General features: G+C 49.9%; 5 protein-coding genes across 5 annotated transcripts; 3 read left to right on the top strand and 2 right to left on the bottom strand.

Annotated features, from left to right (window-relative positions):
• Positions 1-397: 397 nt before the first annotated feature.
• N7484_001126 (ankyrin repeat and BTB/POZ domain protein) lies at positions 398-2,376 on the bottom strand (the record flags this gene model as incomplete). Its single annotated transcript, XM_057111546.1, has 3 exons — positions 398-1,916; positions 1,975-2,060; positions 2,134-2,376. The coding sequence occupies 3 exons, from the start codon at positions 2,374-2,376 to the stop codon at positions 398-400; spliced, it is 1,848 nt and encodes a 615-aa protein (XP_056976283.1).
• A 542-nt stretch (positions 2,377-2,918) lies between these two features.
• Positions 2,919-5,208, top strand: nimA (serine/threonine protein kinase nimA; the record flags this gene model as incomplete). The annotated part of the gene is made up of 3 exons (XM_057111545.1): positions 2,919-2,970; positions 3,039-3,091; positions 3,139-5,208. The coding sequence occupies 3 exons, from the start codon at positions 2,919-2,921 to the stop codon at positions 5,206-5,208; spliced, it is 2,175 nt and encodes a 724-aa protein (XP_056976282.1).
• An 845-nt stretch (positions 5,209-6,053) lies between these two features.
• Positions 6,054-6,872, bottom strand: N7484_001124 (WW domain binding protein 11; the record flags this gene model as incomplete). Its single annotated transcript, XM_057111544.1, has 1 exon — positions 6,054-6,872. The coding sequence occupies one exon, from the start codon at positions 6,870-6,872 to the stop codon at positions 6,054-6,056; it is 819 nt and encodes a 272-aa protein (XP_056976281.1).
• Positions 6,873-8,400: 1,528 nt separating this feature from the next.
• N7484_001123 (uncharacterized protein) lies at positions 8,401-9,007 on the top strand (the record flags this gene model as incomplete). The annotated part of the gene is made up of 2 exons (XM_057111543.1): positions 8,401-8,676; positions 8,780-9,007. The coding sequence occupies 2 exons, from the start codon at positions 8,401-8,403 to the stop codon at positions 9,005-9,007; spliced, it is 504 nt and encodes a 167-aa protein (XP_056976280.1).
• Positions 9,008-11,060: 2,053 nt separating this feature from the next.
• Positions 11,061-13,113, top strand: N7484_001122 (ATP-dependent RNA helicase SUB2; the record flags this gene model as incomplete). The annotated part of the gene is made up of 5 exons (XM_057111542.1): positions 11,061-11,313; positions 11,875-12,285; positions 12,343-12,703; positions 12,758-13,015; positions 13,068-13,113. 5 exons carry the CDS (start codon positions 11,061-11,063, stop codon positions 13,111-13,113), a joined length of 1,329 nt encoding a protein of 442 aa, XP_056976279.1.
• Positions 13,114-15,008: the final 1,895 nt, after the last annotated feature.

The raw sequence follows: 15,008 nt of genomic DNA, 5'->3' as shown, positions 1-15,008 counted from the left end.
CTGCGACAGTGATTAGGGGATACCACCTACTTGTCCCAGTACCCAGAGGTTTCGGGGTCACGAGCCTCAACAGTCGCCTTGTCATCAACCAAGCTAGCATGATCCATTCCTCGTGCCCTATGGCCAAGAAGGCCCAGCATTGAAAATGCCCGCGGGGCCCTGAAGGCATACTTTGTGCATTTCAACGGGAGTTGCTTTTCAGTGATCACTACGAGGCGTCAAATGATGAAAACAGCTTCCTGGGTTCAAAGTATTCATACTCCGACTGATATGTATTTCTAGATGTTGATATCCCAAATGTATAAATAATATGTATATATGACGATTTTTCCTTTCATATGTTCATGGCGGGGTTCTGCAATATAGCCTGTCATTGCTGTACCACAAGGCCAGGTTCTTAAGCATCGAGATTCAAAGTCACCAAAAGAGCATCTAGCTTCTCCATCAAAATCTCATAGTTCATGGCATCTTCGTCGAACTCGTCTTCGACCATAACACCGTCTAGGGTGCGGATTCCACGAATGTTTTCGTGCTGCTGTTGGTCACTTTCATCCTTGCCATTGACGTTACCGTTCGACACGTCGAGTGCTTTAACGCCATCTATAATCTTATCAACATCTTGCAGCTCCGGTTCATCGCCGTTGGCAGCTTTCGGCGTTTCATCCATCATCTCGTCAAGGCCTGCATCATCAAATCTCAACCGGAAGCGTTCATTGAGATAGAACCGAATATCATCCAGCAATTCAATAGAGTCGGTCTCCTGACGCGCCTTGATACGCGATGCTGACTCGGCGATCAGTTCCGCAAACTCGGGAGTATCAATATGGGCCTCCAATCGGTATGCCAGGAATCGGGCAGCAAACTCCTCCAGGCGCTGGACACGGGTCAACCAGGCAGCACGCATAATAGCATAGATATCAATATCATCCTCATCTTTGCCCCGGGTTTTCGCAGCTTCAGCCTGAGACATGCCACCACTGCCCAAAGTGCTAATTACAACGGCAGCCTTTGTCTTCAGTTTCTCAATGAAAAGCATGTCAGCCGCAAAGAGAACGTCTACTGCAACTTCCAAGGGGAAATCGGCCCGCTCGGTGTACAAGAATGTGAGGACGATCTCCAGTACATCGGGTGCGCAGTCGACGTCAATAATGTGCAAATGATCTGTGATCTGGGCTTCGCGGAACGATGACGAGAACATCGTTTGGAAGAACTCAGAGCGAAGGAGCATTGCACGGTGGCATGGGAAAAGTACTGATTTCGGAGCTTGACCCTCCTCGACCTCATCAGGAAGCTCGTCTGCTTGCAGAAGAACATCGGCAAAGATTGTGTTGTTCCGATCCCACTTCACCTGACTGGATTGAGATGTCTTGATAACCACCTTGTTTCCGAGAACGTTGGCACGGAACCACTCTTCCATTTGATCCCGGCCCTTTGCAAGCTCTAAAGTCCTTCGCTGTCTGGCCATTCTCCTATCTCCACTGTCCAGGATACTGTCCATCAGGCTTTGGATTTCAAGGTATTTGGATATCTTATCGATCGCCGCAAATACCTCTGACTCAGTAAACCCAGTACCAGGTCCACTCCTCAGCTCGCGCGGAGGCTCTCCAAGGTAAAGGTATCTAATTGCTGCAGTGAAGGCATCTGGAGAAATACTGCTGGGGAGCTTCCAAGATGTTGATTCTGGGGCGGCTGCGAGCTTTCCACGGAAATACGGGGATCGAGCAGCCAAGATAAACTTATGCAAGTGGACCGATTCGTCAGACGCCGCCACCTCAATATCTGTGGTCACCGGTGAAGGGCGAGTAAGAAGCGACGAAATATGTGCCGCAAGAGGCTGCAGCGGATCGGTTGACTTCGAATAGTCGTACTCGAGCAGGAGGTTTCGTATGCGGTCATTCAGGGCATTGTACAAACATCTAGGATCATAGACACGCATTAGCTAATGTAAAGTCTAGAAAATGGGGCTCAAGATACCTCTCGCCTTGAAAAGTGTCTCTCTCGCAGAGCGCACCAGACTCCAATAACAATTGCGCCACTTCATAGTGCCCGCAGAGACTCGCCTGGCCTCAAAGTATTTAGTTCCTGCTTGTTGAAATGAACTATATACAAGGTTCGATCATTCTATAAACTCACCAGAATCAACGGAGTGTAATCATATGCATCACGGGCATTCACATTGACCCCCTCGGTGATTTTTTCCTGGCAGACTTTCAGGTCGCCCTTACGGCAAGCACTGCAGAGTTCCCGGAAGGGCTCACTCAGATCTAGAGGGTTATCATCCTTGATGGTACCCTCCTTGATCAGAAGATTTTCATTGCCCAGGGTAATTTCCAGCTGGTCCTTTCGCAGGACAGCCCGCTCCTCCAGTTCCGCCATTTTATAGACCACCGATGAAGCTTGCCACTCGAAGTGGGAGGGGAGGAATGCGGGACCGGGACTCGGAGGGCTTATCGATAAGGTACGTCACGTGGTTATCAACCAATGCCCAAAGTGCTGTTTGCGACCGAGATAATTGAATAGAAAAGAGGGTTGTAACAGACATTGAGTGGAGAAACTATCGTAAATATCCTGAATGGCCATTTATGCAAAACCTATGATGTTAATGGTGACGCTATCCCTACTTATTGGCGTCACTGGGGCTAAATGAACGTTACGTTGACCGCTTACCGAAGTGGGGCAAGCGTGTCATAGTTTGTTGGTTGCTGAGCAACACGGATCAACCAAACATCAAAGGATCTCCGACCTCTAAACCCCATATTGCAGACAACTTTTCCCTCCACTTCTTCAATCCATTTTACTAACAAAACAGGGACACCTGAATATCTTAGTGCTTATGCTCAGCGTGTATTCTTCTTGAACATCCGTCTCGTTTCTTTCTGTTCCATTGTTTTGTTCACGTTGTCTCGCAATCTATAGCCATGGCAATTGCTTTGGCTGAGGCGGATAAGTATGAGATCCTGGAGAAGATTGGTAGGTTTTCCCATGTGCCCTATACTATCCTGCTTTCTCCAAGAACTGGATCTTGATGGTCTCGCTAGGTTGTGGCTCCTTCGGCATCATTCGCAAGGTCAAGCGGAAATCGGATGGATTCGTAAGTGGCCTTTGCATGGTGGTGTGTGACATCCCTAACAGTCCTAGATCCTATGCCGCAAGGAGATCAACTACATCAAAATGTCTGCGAAGGAGCGCGAACAGCTCACGGCCGAGTTCAACATCCTAAGCTCCCTCCGACACCCCAACATCGTTGCCTACTACCACCGCGAACACCTCAAGGCTAGCCAGGATCTTTATCTTTACATGGAATACTGCGGTGGTGGAGACTTGAGCATGGTTATCAAGAACCTCAAGAAGGCCAACAAGTATGCAGAGGAGGATTTTGTCTGGCGATGCCTGTCCCAACTGGTTACGGCTCTGTTCCGCTGCCACTATGGTTCCGACCCTGCCGAAGTTGGTTCAAATATTCTTGGCCCTCCCCCCAAGCCTACTGGACTCAAGGGCAAGCAAGGATCAGTCACCATCTTGCACCGCGACCTCAAACCCGAAAATATCTTCCTTGGCAGTGACAACAGCGTAAAGCTTGGTGACTTTGGTCTGTCTAAGCAATTGCAGTCCCACGATTTTGCTTCCACTTATGTCGGCACACCTTTCTACATGTCACCTGAAATTTGCGCCGCGGAGAAATACACCCTTCGTTCCGATATCTGGGCTGTCGGATGTATCATGTATGAGCTGTGCGCCAAAGAGCCCCCTTTCAACGCCCGCACCCATATCCAACTGGTCCAGAAAATCCGCGAGGGCAAATTCGCTCCTCTCCCCGACTTCTACTCTCCCGAACTGAAGAATGTCATTGGAAGTTGCCTGCGTGTTAACCCTGACCACCGGCCAGACACTGCTGCGCTGATTAATCTTCCCATTATTCGTCTGATGCGCAAGGAGAAGGAGGTGGTTGACCTTGGCCGCACCCTTCGCCGACGTGAGGACGTAGCCGTTCAGCGGGTCCGCGAGATGGAGCAAAACATTTCCAAGATGGAAAAGGAGAAGCAGCAAATCAAGGCAGATATTGAGAGCACCCTTCGGCGCGAGTGGGAGGTTAGGGCTCGGTTGGAGATTGACAAACAAGTTCAGATGGAACTTAGCCAGCTTCGCAAACGATTTGAGACTGAGGTCCAGAGTCGTGTTGCCGTAGAGTTGGAGAAAGAGAAGACCAAGAGAAACAGCAACCCTCGCGAACTCTTCCGCACAAGCACACAGGGATCAAACTCTTCTCAATCATCTTCGTCTCGTACCAGCGGCCGGGGCTCTCGCTCTTCAGGTCACAGCACCGATGATAGCGATGCGCCTTCTTCCGCCGATATTACCCAAGCCATGCCTGAGTCACCAACTTCCAATGGTCGCAAGAAGCCAAAGAAGGAAGCTCGCACCCCCTTCTGCCGCTCGAAGACTGTCGTGGACTCCCCCCAGGATGTTCAAATGGCCGAGCCCTCCCCTATCTCCATTGCCTCACTCTCCCTGTCTCCTCGTCGTACATCCGGCACTGGCACCGGTCGTAACATTTTCGCTGAGGCCGAGCGTAACAAGGCCAAGTGGGAACCTACACTGGCCTACTCCGACGATGAAGACGACACACCCGACCTCCCATCTCCCACCCGACCCAAGGTGAAGCCAGACCCATTCAAGGCCGCTCCGCGACCTCTCTTGCGCCAAAATACTGCGGCTCTCATGCAAAAGCTTAGCACTCAACCACCCCTCTTCCCATCCAATGGCTCTCGTCTCCCCCAAATGTCAGGTGGACCCTCCTCTTCGGTGTCTGAAAGCCGCAACCTGAGTGACAGCCGCTCCCGCTCAAAGTCGCCTCACCGTCGCCTGTCCAAGATTCCTTCGTCTGCCAACCTTGCCGCTGATGCTGGCTCTCCTACCCGCAAGAACAGCACCAAGCAAAGCCCCACCAAGCCCAGTGGTGGCGACGAAATGTTCAAGGCTGTCATGCAACGCAACATGGGTGGTCGTACCCTAGTTGAACTTGCCCAGGCTCGCGCTGGTGGTCGTCCCATGGACGAAGTCAAGCGATGCGCTAGCGATTCGCGCGCTACTACCATGTCCTTGCAATCTTCCTCGCGTGACCCCCCTGCCACCTGGGACCCGGAGCGTGACGAGATGCCTAGTCCCTTCTTGGCGCGTGGAAAGAAGATCATCCGCAACCTGCGGTAGATGCCTTTATTTCCCTCCCATTTCACCCATTCATATCCATCTCGGTTACTTTTTCATTTCATTTTTCTCATTTCCATTTTCGCACCCATTCTGGAGTGGTTTTCTCCCGGTGCAAAGGCGTTGGATACGGATGGATTTCCACCTGATAGACCGTCCCTGTGATTTTGACTATCGTCCATCGTTTGACTACATTTCGCTTCTTGCGCATACCTCTTTGTTTTTGCTTTTTGCTTTCTTATTCTCATTTCTGTTCCGGAGTTTGATAAGCCAGGTTGGCTTTGATGCGGTTCGGGAGCTTGCCTACCATGCAAGCCTTGGAGTTCTGATTTGATATGATCTGAATTTTGTTTTGCCCTTTCGTCTTAGTTACGTGGGCCTCCTCGAGGATTCCTGACCGGACTGGTTTTTCTTTTGTTATGATTTGATGCCCGTTTCCTAATTTCTCTGGAGAGGAGTTTTTGTACATTTATTTGGTTGCATCGGTCGTACAATGGTGACTCGTGTCTATTTCAAGTTTTTCGTTTCGTCCTTGAATTATCCTTTCGCGTCTTTTCTGCATTTAATATGGTACTGGTTAATTTGTTATTGTCTATTTGATTTGGTGTATATATTGCATATCGAGCAATCTCCAGTCTTCACCTTGAATACGCTTGGACCCGGGGTTGTTGAATACTAACATTTTGTTAATGAACCTTGGCAGCTCTAATACATTTGACATCTAAATTGCCAATTTTTTAATTTCAATTTTGAACTGGGTTTATGGTCATTTATAGTACATCTTGGGTATATGCCTTCGGAATCATTCGTGTTCCATTCGACCTCAATGATCCTGGAGACCTTTGGGTCTATGCATCTTCATCCTCAACCTCCTCAATCTGAACTGTCTTTAGTTCATTATTAAACCTTCGTTCTTCCTCTTCCAATGATAGTTGCTCCTCAGTAGTAGGTTGCTGTGTGCCAGCTGAATACCCAGCCTTCTCGAGCTTGTCCATTTCCTCCGGCTCAAGCAATTTCCCTTGGCCTCTGATCGATTCTTGTTTCATCCGTACCGCAGCAGGAATGAACTTATTGACAGCCTCCTGTCGTAGATCCCGAATCTCAGGCTGTGCCTCATAGACTTTCTTTGCCTCAGGAGCTGGTGGTCTAGATGGAAGCGCATGGGGCCCACGCCGTTCTGGTTCCCTATTAGCCTCGCCCCGTTTCCGCGGCTGCCGTGGGATTGGCGGGGGCGTATCCCGGGGCATGGGTATCCGGCGCACATCCTCATCTGTCTCGCTAGAATCACTGTCTGCAGGCGGGGCAAATTCATCTCGCCTCCGCTTCCCCAGCACAGCGTCTCGCCCATCATGTCCATAGTCCCCTCCACGCGCAGGGTGGAACTTAGGTGCCTTATCGCCGAGCGCCTCACGGGCCTTCAGGACCGCCCGTAAATCCTTTTCCAATGCCTCAAGCACTTCTTTGTCCCGTGGTCGCAATTGTCCTCCCGTTTGCTCGACCGATTTCAATTCCTCAATCTGTCGCTGAATGCGATCTGGGTTGCGGCGTGCAAGTTTTTCATTGCGTCGCGCAAGCTGCTCAGCCTTTCCCTTCTTCAGACTTTTCTGCTTTTCTTGTTTCCTGTGCGCCGCCGCCGGATTTACGGACCGCTCCTTGTCCTTGGCCATACTGAAATGTTTTTATAGGTGTAGTGGTATTGATTCGTCGCAAGTTTATTACCAGGGCGAGACCCTAGAAGCCCAAGAAGATTGTAGGTCGCAATGCCTCACTCGTCGGCAGAAGACACCAATCAGAAGTAATTAGCGTCGTCAGCTCAGACCCAGAGCCTCACCAGTAGTCCAGATTGCGGTGAGAATACGGGATTCCGGGGTTTGTATGGCACGAGAGATCACGGGTAAACCCAATGACTGAGTAGCGGGCTTAGCCTGCAGCAAATCGTGACCAAAGCGTCAGCGCCGCTTCACAAGCTCGTCACAGTCGCGTCAAGTCGGGCTGTCAGGTCGAGACCGTATGCAGGACGCCCTTGGGGATCGGAGCAATCAATGGGCGAAGCTCACAAGCTGAGGCGGTATGCGCTATGGCTTCTGCGTGGGGGGATGGGGCTCGCGTCTGAGGTAGCTGCAAGCCTCTTCGGTGGTAGCGTCTGTGCCAATCAAGTGGTAATATCATCAACTTTTTGGGGGACAAAGTTGAATTCAGCCTCACGATTTAGGCAGCGTGGGAGGACGATCTTTGATTGGATTGGGTTGGAAAATTGGGTTGCGCGGGGTGAGGTAGAGTAAGGCGTGAAAGGGACTGACGTTGGGTGAAAAAGCGGTTTGGAAGCTAAGGCGGAGTGGGCGGAGAGCTTTCCATGGTTCGGGATGGATCCATAGCGATAGCGATATGACAGCCCTGGAGATGGGACCGTATACTCCTCTATTCTTCTATTGTAAATCCACATACACTACGCACTTTGAATTTTAACAAGGCTAGCCTCTCTCCCCGTCTTCTCCCCGATCAGAGGCGCAGCCAACGGGTACCCTAGGTACTCGGTGGTCTATATAGGAACTATAATATATCACGCCCGAAACAAGAATCTCTCCACTGAACTTCATCTGCGTTGGAAACTATGACCATATCTTAGGTCTATAACCTTGATGTCATTCTCTATGGCCATGTACCTTGCCCCTAGTATACAGCCCTGAAGACCCATGTATCAAGGACCGTTGCCCAATCAATCTTCACCAAAGCCAAAAATCAATCCTAAAAAAAAAAAGAACCTTTTTCCCCTCCTTCTCTTTTCTTCTGGATCCCGTCCGAGGTATCATATTTTCCGGGAAAAAAAGCCTGTGCTCCCACCATAACCTGGAACATTTGAAATATATATCTCGAGGTCTCCAAAAGAAAAGGCAAAATAAAAAGAAACTTCCACACCATCCAAACATATATAATCCTCCACTTCTCTCCCCACCCTGGAAACTCCTGTTTTGGTGTAACGGAAGTTTTCGAGCCGCGCCAGTTGCCGCCGAATTCAAGCGGCTCCCACACCTCTTCTTCTCCGCCTCCCTTTCTCCTCATAGCTCCCCGAGAGTCGCCCAGACGCATCCCCTGTCCTGTCCACCATGACCTGCGGGCCGCTCGGTCTCACCTCGAGTTTGATCGGCGCTTCGTAGACTGTCCGTCGCCGTCGGAGCATGTCTCTGCCGGGACCAAATGTCCGTCTCAGCCTCGATCCCCGACACCTCGCTTGGCCTCACCTCCTCCGAGATCCAGATCCTCCGACAGCAGCAACAGATTGCCCTCCAGAACAGCCATGCCGGCAATGGCGCCTCCAGAGGTCGCGGCGCGGGGAGAGTCAGTAACTCTAGTTCGCGCGCAACCAGTGCCGCCAGCAGCCAGGGCCGCTTATTGCTGGATCCCGATAGTCTCCACGCGCTGTCACACCAGCTGGGCTCCTTGGAGCGTCGCATCAGCGGCCAGATCGATTATGTGAGTGTTTCGATTAGCCTTAAGGAGTACATTTGAACAGGGGCTACCAGCGTCTTTTTCCCCTCCTCTTTTCCAGGGTCCTCTTTGCTAATTCAAGATACAGCTCTCGCAACAAATTACAGATTCCGTTAAACGCAGTCGCAGCGGCGCATTGAAAACCATTCATGATGTGGAAGCGGAGATGGCCCGTACGCGCTCGATGATGGCGTCTGCGGACGAGTTGGAGAACGAGCTGGCTAAAATCGGCCACATTCGGGATATTGTAAAATCCTTTCGTGGTCGAATTGAGGGCATAGATCGTCGTATGGAGCAGTCCCGTCGCCGCCGCTGATGTACCGACCCCACCTTTGTTCCAACAACCTACCACCACTTCTCTTCCGCAAGGACAGAATTCCTCCGAATCATGATCTCCAATCCGCCGCACTTACAGTCCCCCTCTACTCCCCGTTAACAGAATGCGAAAAGACGCATCTCTGACAACCGTGTTATATCACCCAGTCCCTGAATCTCTTGGACTTCTCCCAAAACAGACAACCCCAAAACAGAATATATACGACTTCAGTCCTCGCGGACACCCTTTGGCTTTTTTGGAGGCGACGCCTCGTGTTTTACCTTCCTTTCTTGTTTGTCTGACACATTCAATAATCGACAGTTGGTTGAAAGAACTGCTTATATGCCTCGCGGCACTTTCGGTCCCGGTGACTTCTCGAGCCTGCGGCTTAATCGAGATTTGCAGTATATGGACGGCGCAGAGGTTTTTTGTTTTATTCTACTACGCTGTTTTATTCCACGATCTCTCCGCTTTCGTTTCCCAATTCCGACGACCTTTGATGATGGAAGATTTTTTATGATTCGCTTGATTTGATTGGCGCAGATAAACATTTCATTTGTATTTGCTCTGTTTTCATGTATTTTGCTATGTTGATCTTGTGGTTTCGATTCCCCCTCTCTGCATGTTCGTACATCGGTTCAGCTTCGATGCTTTGCTGGGCCATTGCCAAACCCAAGATGATCGCGATTTCGCATTGGCTTATCCTGCGTAGGTGGACAAGACTCGTAGCTGTAGAGCAATTGCTCGATCCATTGACCAAAGGCCCAGTCCAGCGCTGAAAATTGCCCGGGTGGCTCCGTGCCAAACATGACGTGAACTGGGCCGCGGAGTTGGTTATCGGTGATCGACACCAATGCCGAGAGTAAGCGCCTTATAGAATATAAAGCGTCCTCTCTCCTAATAGAACCATGGAAGGGGGTCTCAATCGGTTGGCTGCGCAGGGGCTGCAAGGAGCTTCGACTGAGTGACCGACCTAATTGACCCTGAGGTCGCATGATTCTGGCGGTTGTCACAGCATGTGATACTAGATTGATCGCCTCAGGTCACACCACAATGGCTTGCATGATGGGCGGGCGCACGCTTATCGATAAGGAATCGATTAGAACCTTGGAAATGTGCATTGTTCCATGAATTCAATTCATGCTGCAGCAAGTTGTTGTGTTTGCTTCTCCTTCTGACGCGTCACAAGCTTCTCGCTGCGCCTGTCCGTCTGGGGAAATCGCTTCTCTGTCCCGCAGGTGAAGCATCGGACCACCAGCAGCTCCGCCCAAGCTTTTTTCCCACCCCTGCTAGGATTTTGAGTCTCGTGTATGCAGCTCACTCCAGGGATCAAAAGGCTGTCACACCGCTTGCAAAAAGATCTCTTAACAGGTACCGGGAGCCGCGTCTGTGTTTTTAATGAGACGCCACGCATCTGAGAAACACAGACCCTCGAAAGATTGAGTAGGGAAGCCTTTGTTTGAGGCTGATCTAGATCGCCCGCCAGGTTCTCTGTTTCATTGACAGTAGGGTTGTCTGGCAAGTCCGTATCATTGGTGGTTTTTGGAGTGGAAATGTTCTTTGTTGTCGCACTAGCTTGAAGATACAGTGAAACCCGATGTAAGTATTCCATGCGAGCCTTTAAATGGCTCTTAGAATTTTTGGCCTCCTTCGGGGCCTTAAGTCTGGCCATCTCTTTGAGATCGTGGTTGTGACTGGGGTAGTGAATTCGCAATGTGTTGGCCGTCGAGACCAAAATCAGGGCACCAGCACTAGTCCCGATGCGGCACCGTGGTAGTCACGTGACTAAATTCACTTCCAATGGCTGACTCTAATCCCTCGCAGCCGCATCTCCCCCATTCCTCCTCATTCACCTCGACGTCAACCCCATCCTGCCCCCCTTTGAACCCGAGGCAGACCCGTCGAATTCTTTGTTTTCTCTCATCTTCCGTAATCTTTGATCTCTTTGCCCCACTCCCCTTTGTCCCTTCACTTTCTTTGAGCTTAACAGAAAGCTCGCGCTTCAACCAACTCTCACATCTACCGACTTTTCCATCTCACCCAATTCTCCAAAATGTCGCACGAGGAGGACTTGATCGATTACTCCGACGAGGAGCTTCAGACTACGACTGCGCCGGCCACCACTGCCGCGCCCGCTGATACCAATGGTGATGAGGACAAGAAGGGTGATCTGACCGTCTCCGGCGGTCGTCCCGACAAGAAGGGCAGCTACGTCGGAATTCACTCGACTGGTTTCCGCGACTTTCTGCTCAAGAGTGAACTCTTGCGTGCCATCACCGATTGTGGTTTCGAACATCCTTCGGAGGGTTAGTCTAACTCGTTTATCCCACATGCCTTCCTCCAATTATATTGCAAACCGCAACGTCCGTCCATCTTCGCGAAATTTTCATCGATACCTACGGATGCTGTGTCATCCTTGAGTTTGCAGGCGGCATGAGGACAATTGGTTAGAGCCAAGGTCGAAGGGTCCTTTCAATTGGTTACTTGAGCCTCGCGCTGCAGAGTTCTCGAACAGTTACATCTATGGTCGTCATTTACTTCCACCTGAAGTTTTTTATTCTGTCTTCGCAAAGGTGATTCCAATCACTCACGGTGGAATACAATGCGATCTGGATTGCTGTTGCCTCAACGATAGGTGTCCCTCGTGCCGTCTGCAAGTCTTGCTTTGGGTTGAAGTCACTACTTGTTATTATGACGACTTTAATATTCGGTCTTTGGGAGCATTCTCAAAAAGAGGTGGAATATCCAATATTTCCCCTTGTATTCATTTCGGTGGATGGACGGACTTTGCGACGCGAACTGTTTTTTGTTTTTGCTTCTTCATCCGAGTCGAACCCAAGTCTAACCACCGCTCCGCCTCCCTACAGTGCAGCAAGTCTGTATCCCGACTGCCATCCTGAACGTCGATGTTCTTTGCCAGGCCAAGTCTGGTCTCGGTAAGACCGCAGTCTTCGTTCTCACCACCCTTCACCAGCTGGAGCCCGTTGCTGGCGAGTGCTCCATCCTTGTGATGTGCCACACTCGTGAGCTCGCCTACCAGATCAAGAACGAATACGCCCGTTTCTCCAAGTACCTGCCCGACGTCAAGACTGCCGTTTTCTACGGTGGTACTCCCATCCAGAAGGATGTCGAGATGCTCGCCAACAAGGACACTCACCCCAACATTGTCGTCGCCACCCCCGGTCGTCTGAACGCCCTGGTCCGTGACAAGAAGCTGTCTCTGCGCAACGTCAAAGCCTTTGTTCTTGATGAGTGTGACAAGATGCTTGACCAGATTGGTAAGTAAAGAACAGCCCCATTGAAAAAAAGAATTTGCATCTAATTTATTTCTCAAGACATGCGTCGTGATGTTCAGGAGATCTTCCGTGCCACCCCGGCCGACAAGCAGGTCATGATGTTCAGTGCCACCCTTTCTCAGGAGATTCGCCCGATTTGCAAGAAGTTCATGCGCAACCCTCTCGAGGTCTACGTCGACGATGACACCAAGCTTACTCTGCACGGTCTTCAGCAGTACTACATCAAGCTCAGCGAGCAAGAGAAGAACCGCAAGTTGAACGAGCTCTTGGACAACCTGGAGTTCAACCAAGTCATTATTTTCGTGAAGAGCACTCTCCGTGCCAACGAGTTGGACAAACTGCTGCGCGAGTGCAACTTCCCCAGTATCGCTGTGCACTCCGGTGTCAGCCAGGAGGAGCGGTAAGTCTTGTCTCTTGAGGTCGACATGTAGACATTACTGACCGATTGTTCTAGTATCAAACGCTACAAAGAGTTCAAGGAGTTCAACAAGCGTATCTGTGTTGCCACTGACGTGTTTGGCCGTGGTATCGATATCGAGCGCATCAACCTTGCCATCAACTACGATTTGCCTGCTGATGCCGACTCCTACCTCCACCGTGTCGGTCGTGCTGGTCGTTTCGGTACCAAGGGTCTGTCCATCTCCTTCGTCAGCAACGAGGATGACGAGAAGGTCCTCAAGGACATCGAGAAGCGATTCGAAGTTGCTCTGCCGTATGTACCTCCCACATTGTCATATCGCATAACACAGCTAACCATTCACCAGTGAGTACCCCGAGGGTGGTGTCGATTCCTCTACCTACATGGCTTAAATTCGTCATGGATGGTGTGGGTGGTTCTGTTTCACCCAAATTTGAATGTTTTACTATGGCGTAATAGCTCGGTCGTGGGTTTTTCTTCGTGGGGTTGCTACCTGGCAGATCCCCATTTTGTTTCCAGATAAGAATGGAACCGTTTGATCAAAATGCAAATATGATCTGTTCTCATCCATAGTATCCTTGTAAGAGTTCTGAAGTTGGGATGTGTTCCAGGTACACACACCGAGTAATTCTCAAAGCTATGTAAGCTACACCTGGGTCCAGTTAAGTGGGTCTGCGATTCCGATCCATTTGACAAGGCTTTCGAGATTGAATCAATACCTCACCCCATCGAAGGGATCAGACCTATTATTTGGTCAAGTTAATACACCGCCAATTCACCAAGTACTTGGATCAGACCACAGGAATCAGCCCCCAACCCGATCCTGAAACCTGCACAAGAGATTACACTAATCAACAACAAACGAACCTATCCGCCAGGAACGAGTTAATTGAACCCCTTCCCCACCCCTCCACATCGCAAGCGAAGTCGATCAATCAATAGCCCCTCCCAAGCCTGTGGCCCGCACGTCCTTCCGATGAGCTGTTACTGCTCGCTGCACTTTTGAACCGGTCATTGATTCATCAATCCTGTCAACCCGAAACAAGCAAATAAATATTATTAGCTGCTTAGCTCGGTTGCCTCCTTCACTTCTATCATCAGTCCGGCATTATGAAGAGAAGAGATATGACCGGACATGTTCGTATTCGTATCCTGCTCTAGCCGAGATGAAGCATTATTAATGCCCTTGCTAGTCCTTAGATGTAGATAGTACCTAAGTGATTGGCATACTTGCCAAGTCCAACGGTGCGACTTGGCGATTTATTTTCTTGTAGCTCTTCTTTTTTCTCTGGCGCCTGATTGGTGCCTATCATCTTTCGGCCCCGAGTGAACCCTTAGATGTGGATCAATGTAAACCGCGAATACCATACAAGCAAACTTCTGAATGTGTACAGTGGAATTGTCACCAGACTCTTATACTGAGTAACTCCCCGAGCTTGAGCACCTTGAATTCGGGCAGCTGCTTGCTGCTGAAACCCTTCCTGCATCACTATACCACCATCTCAAACCTATTGTGACGTCAGGCTGGCCTTCTTTTCTGGTCTATGGATGGAAGCAACAGTACTGCTCAAGACCTGATGAGCTTTTGTAGATACGAATCGCCACTGAAGTAGGGCCGGCCTATGGAAGTGGGATCCATCATAGAGACCATCTCTGTAAGCTCAACGTCCAAATGGTCCGTATACCATTCAAAGTCCTAAGAATGGCATGCGACATGCACGACTGTTACTCCAGGCTCACTGCTTATCCAGTCACCGAAGCCATCGTATGACTTCTTGAAACAAACTTGATCGTCAAGTCTGTAAATAAAAGCATGTGCTACTACCTAAGGTCATTTGTGGTGTAACCTCACTAGAAAAAAACCCGGGATAGTTACTTGAAAGTCCCGATATGCTTGTTACACTTATCTGTTTATGTTCGGGACTTGCTATTGAGTGGCCACGTGTAAAAGGTGTAGAAAACCGGAATCCTTAAAGATCTTGACAGTTTACCGTATGTTAGGGCTATTTTGATCCGTTCTGCTCTCCATTAGCAAGATTAGATATTGGGCTGATGCTGTTAATGTTCACATCCGCTAGCGTATATATATCTAGTAACAGGTACAGTAGTAGCTCTATAAAGTAAAGTACGAGGACCTCGGGAGGTAAAATGAACTCCAGATCTACATATTTAATCTCTCCGTCGTCGATCTCGGCATTTAAAGACCCATTCTCGCTCTCGCTCTTCCATTCACGTCCCACAGGGCCCCATCCGTTAGCCACCATACTCCGTCCAAGGCAACAGCATG

The sequence above is a fragment of the Penicillium longicatenatum genome (genome assembly GCF_028827895.1).
Source record: "Penicillium longicatenatum strain IBT 33135 chromosome Unknown contig_1_segment0_segment0, whole genome shotgun sequence".
In the NCBI taxonomy this organism is placed as follows: Eukaryota; Fungi; Ascomycota; class Eurotiomycetes; order Eurotiales; family Aspergillaceae; genus Penicillium; species Penicillium longicatenatum.
The sequence above is the reverse complement of the archived record's forward strand: the minus strand, read 5'-3'. Positions and strand labels throughout refer to the sequence as shown.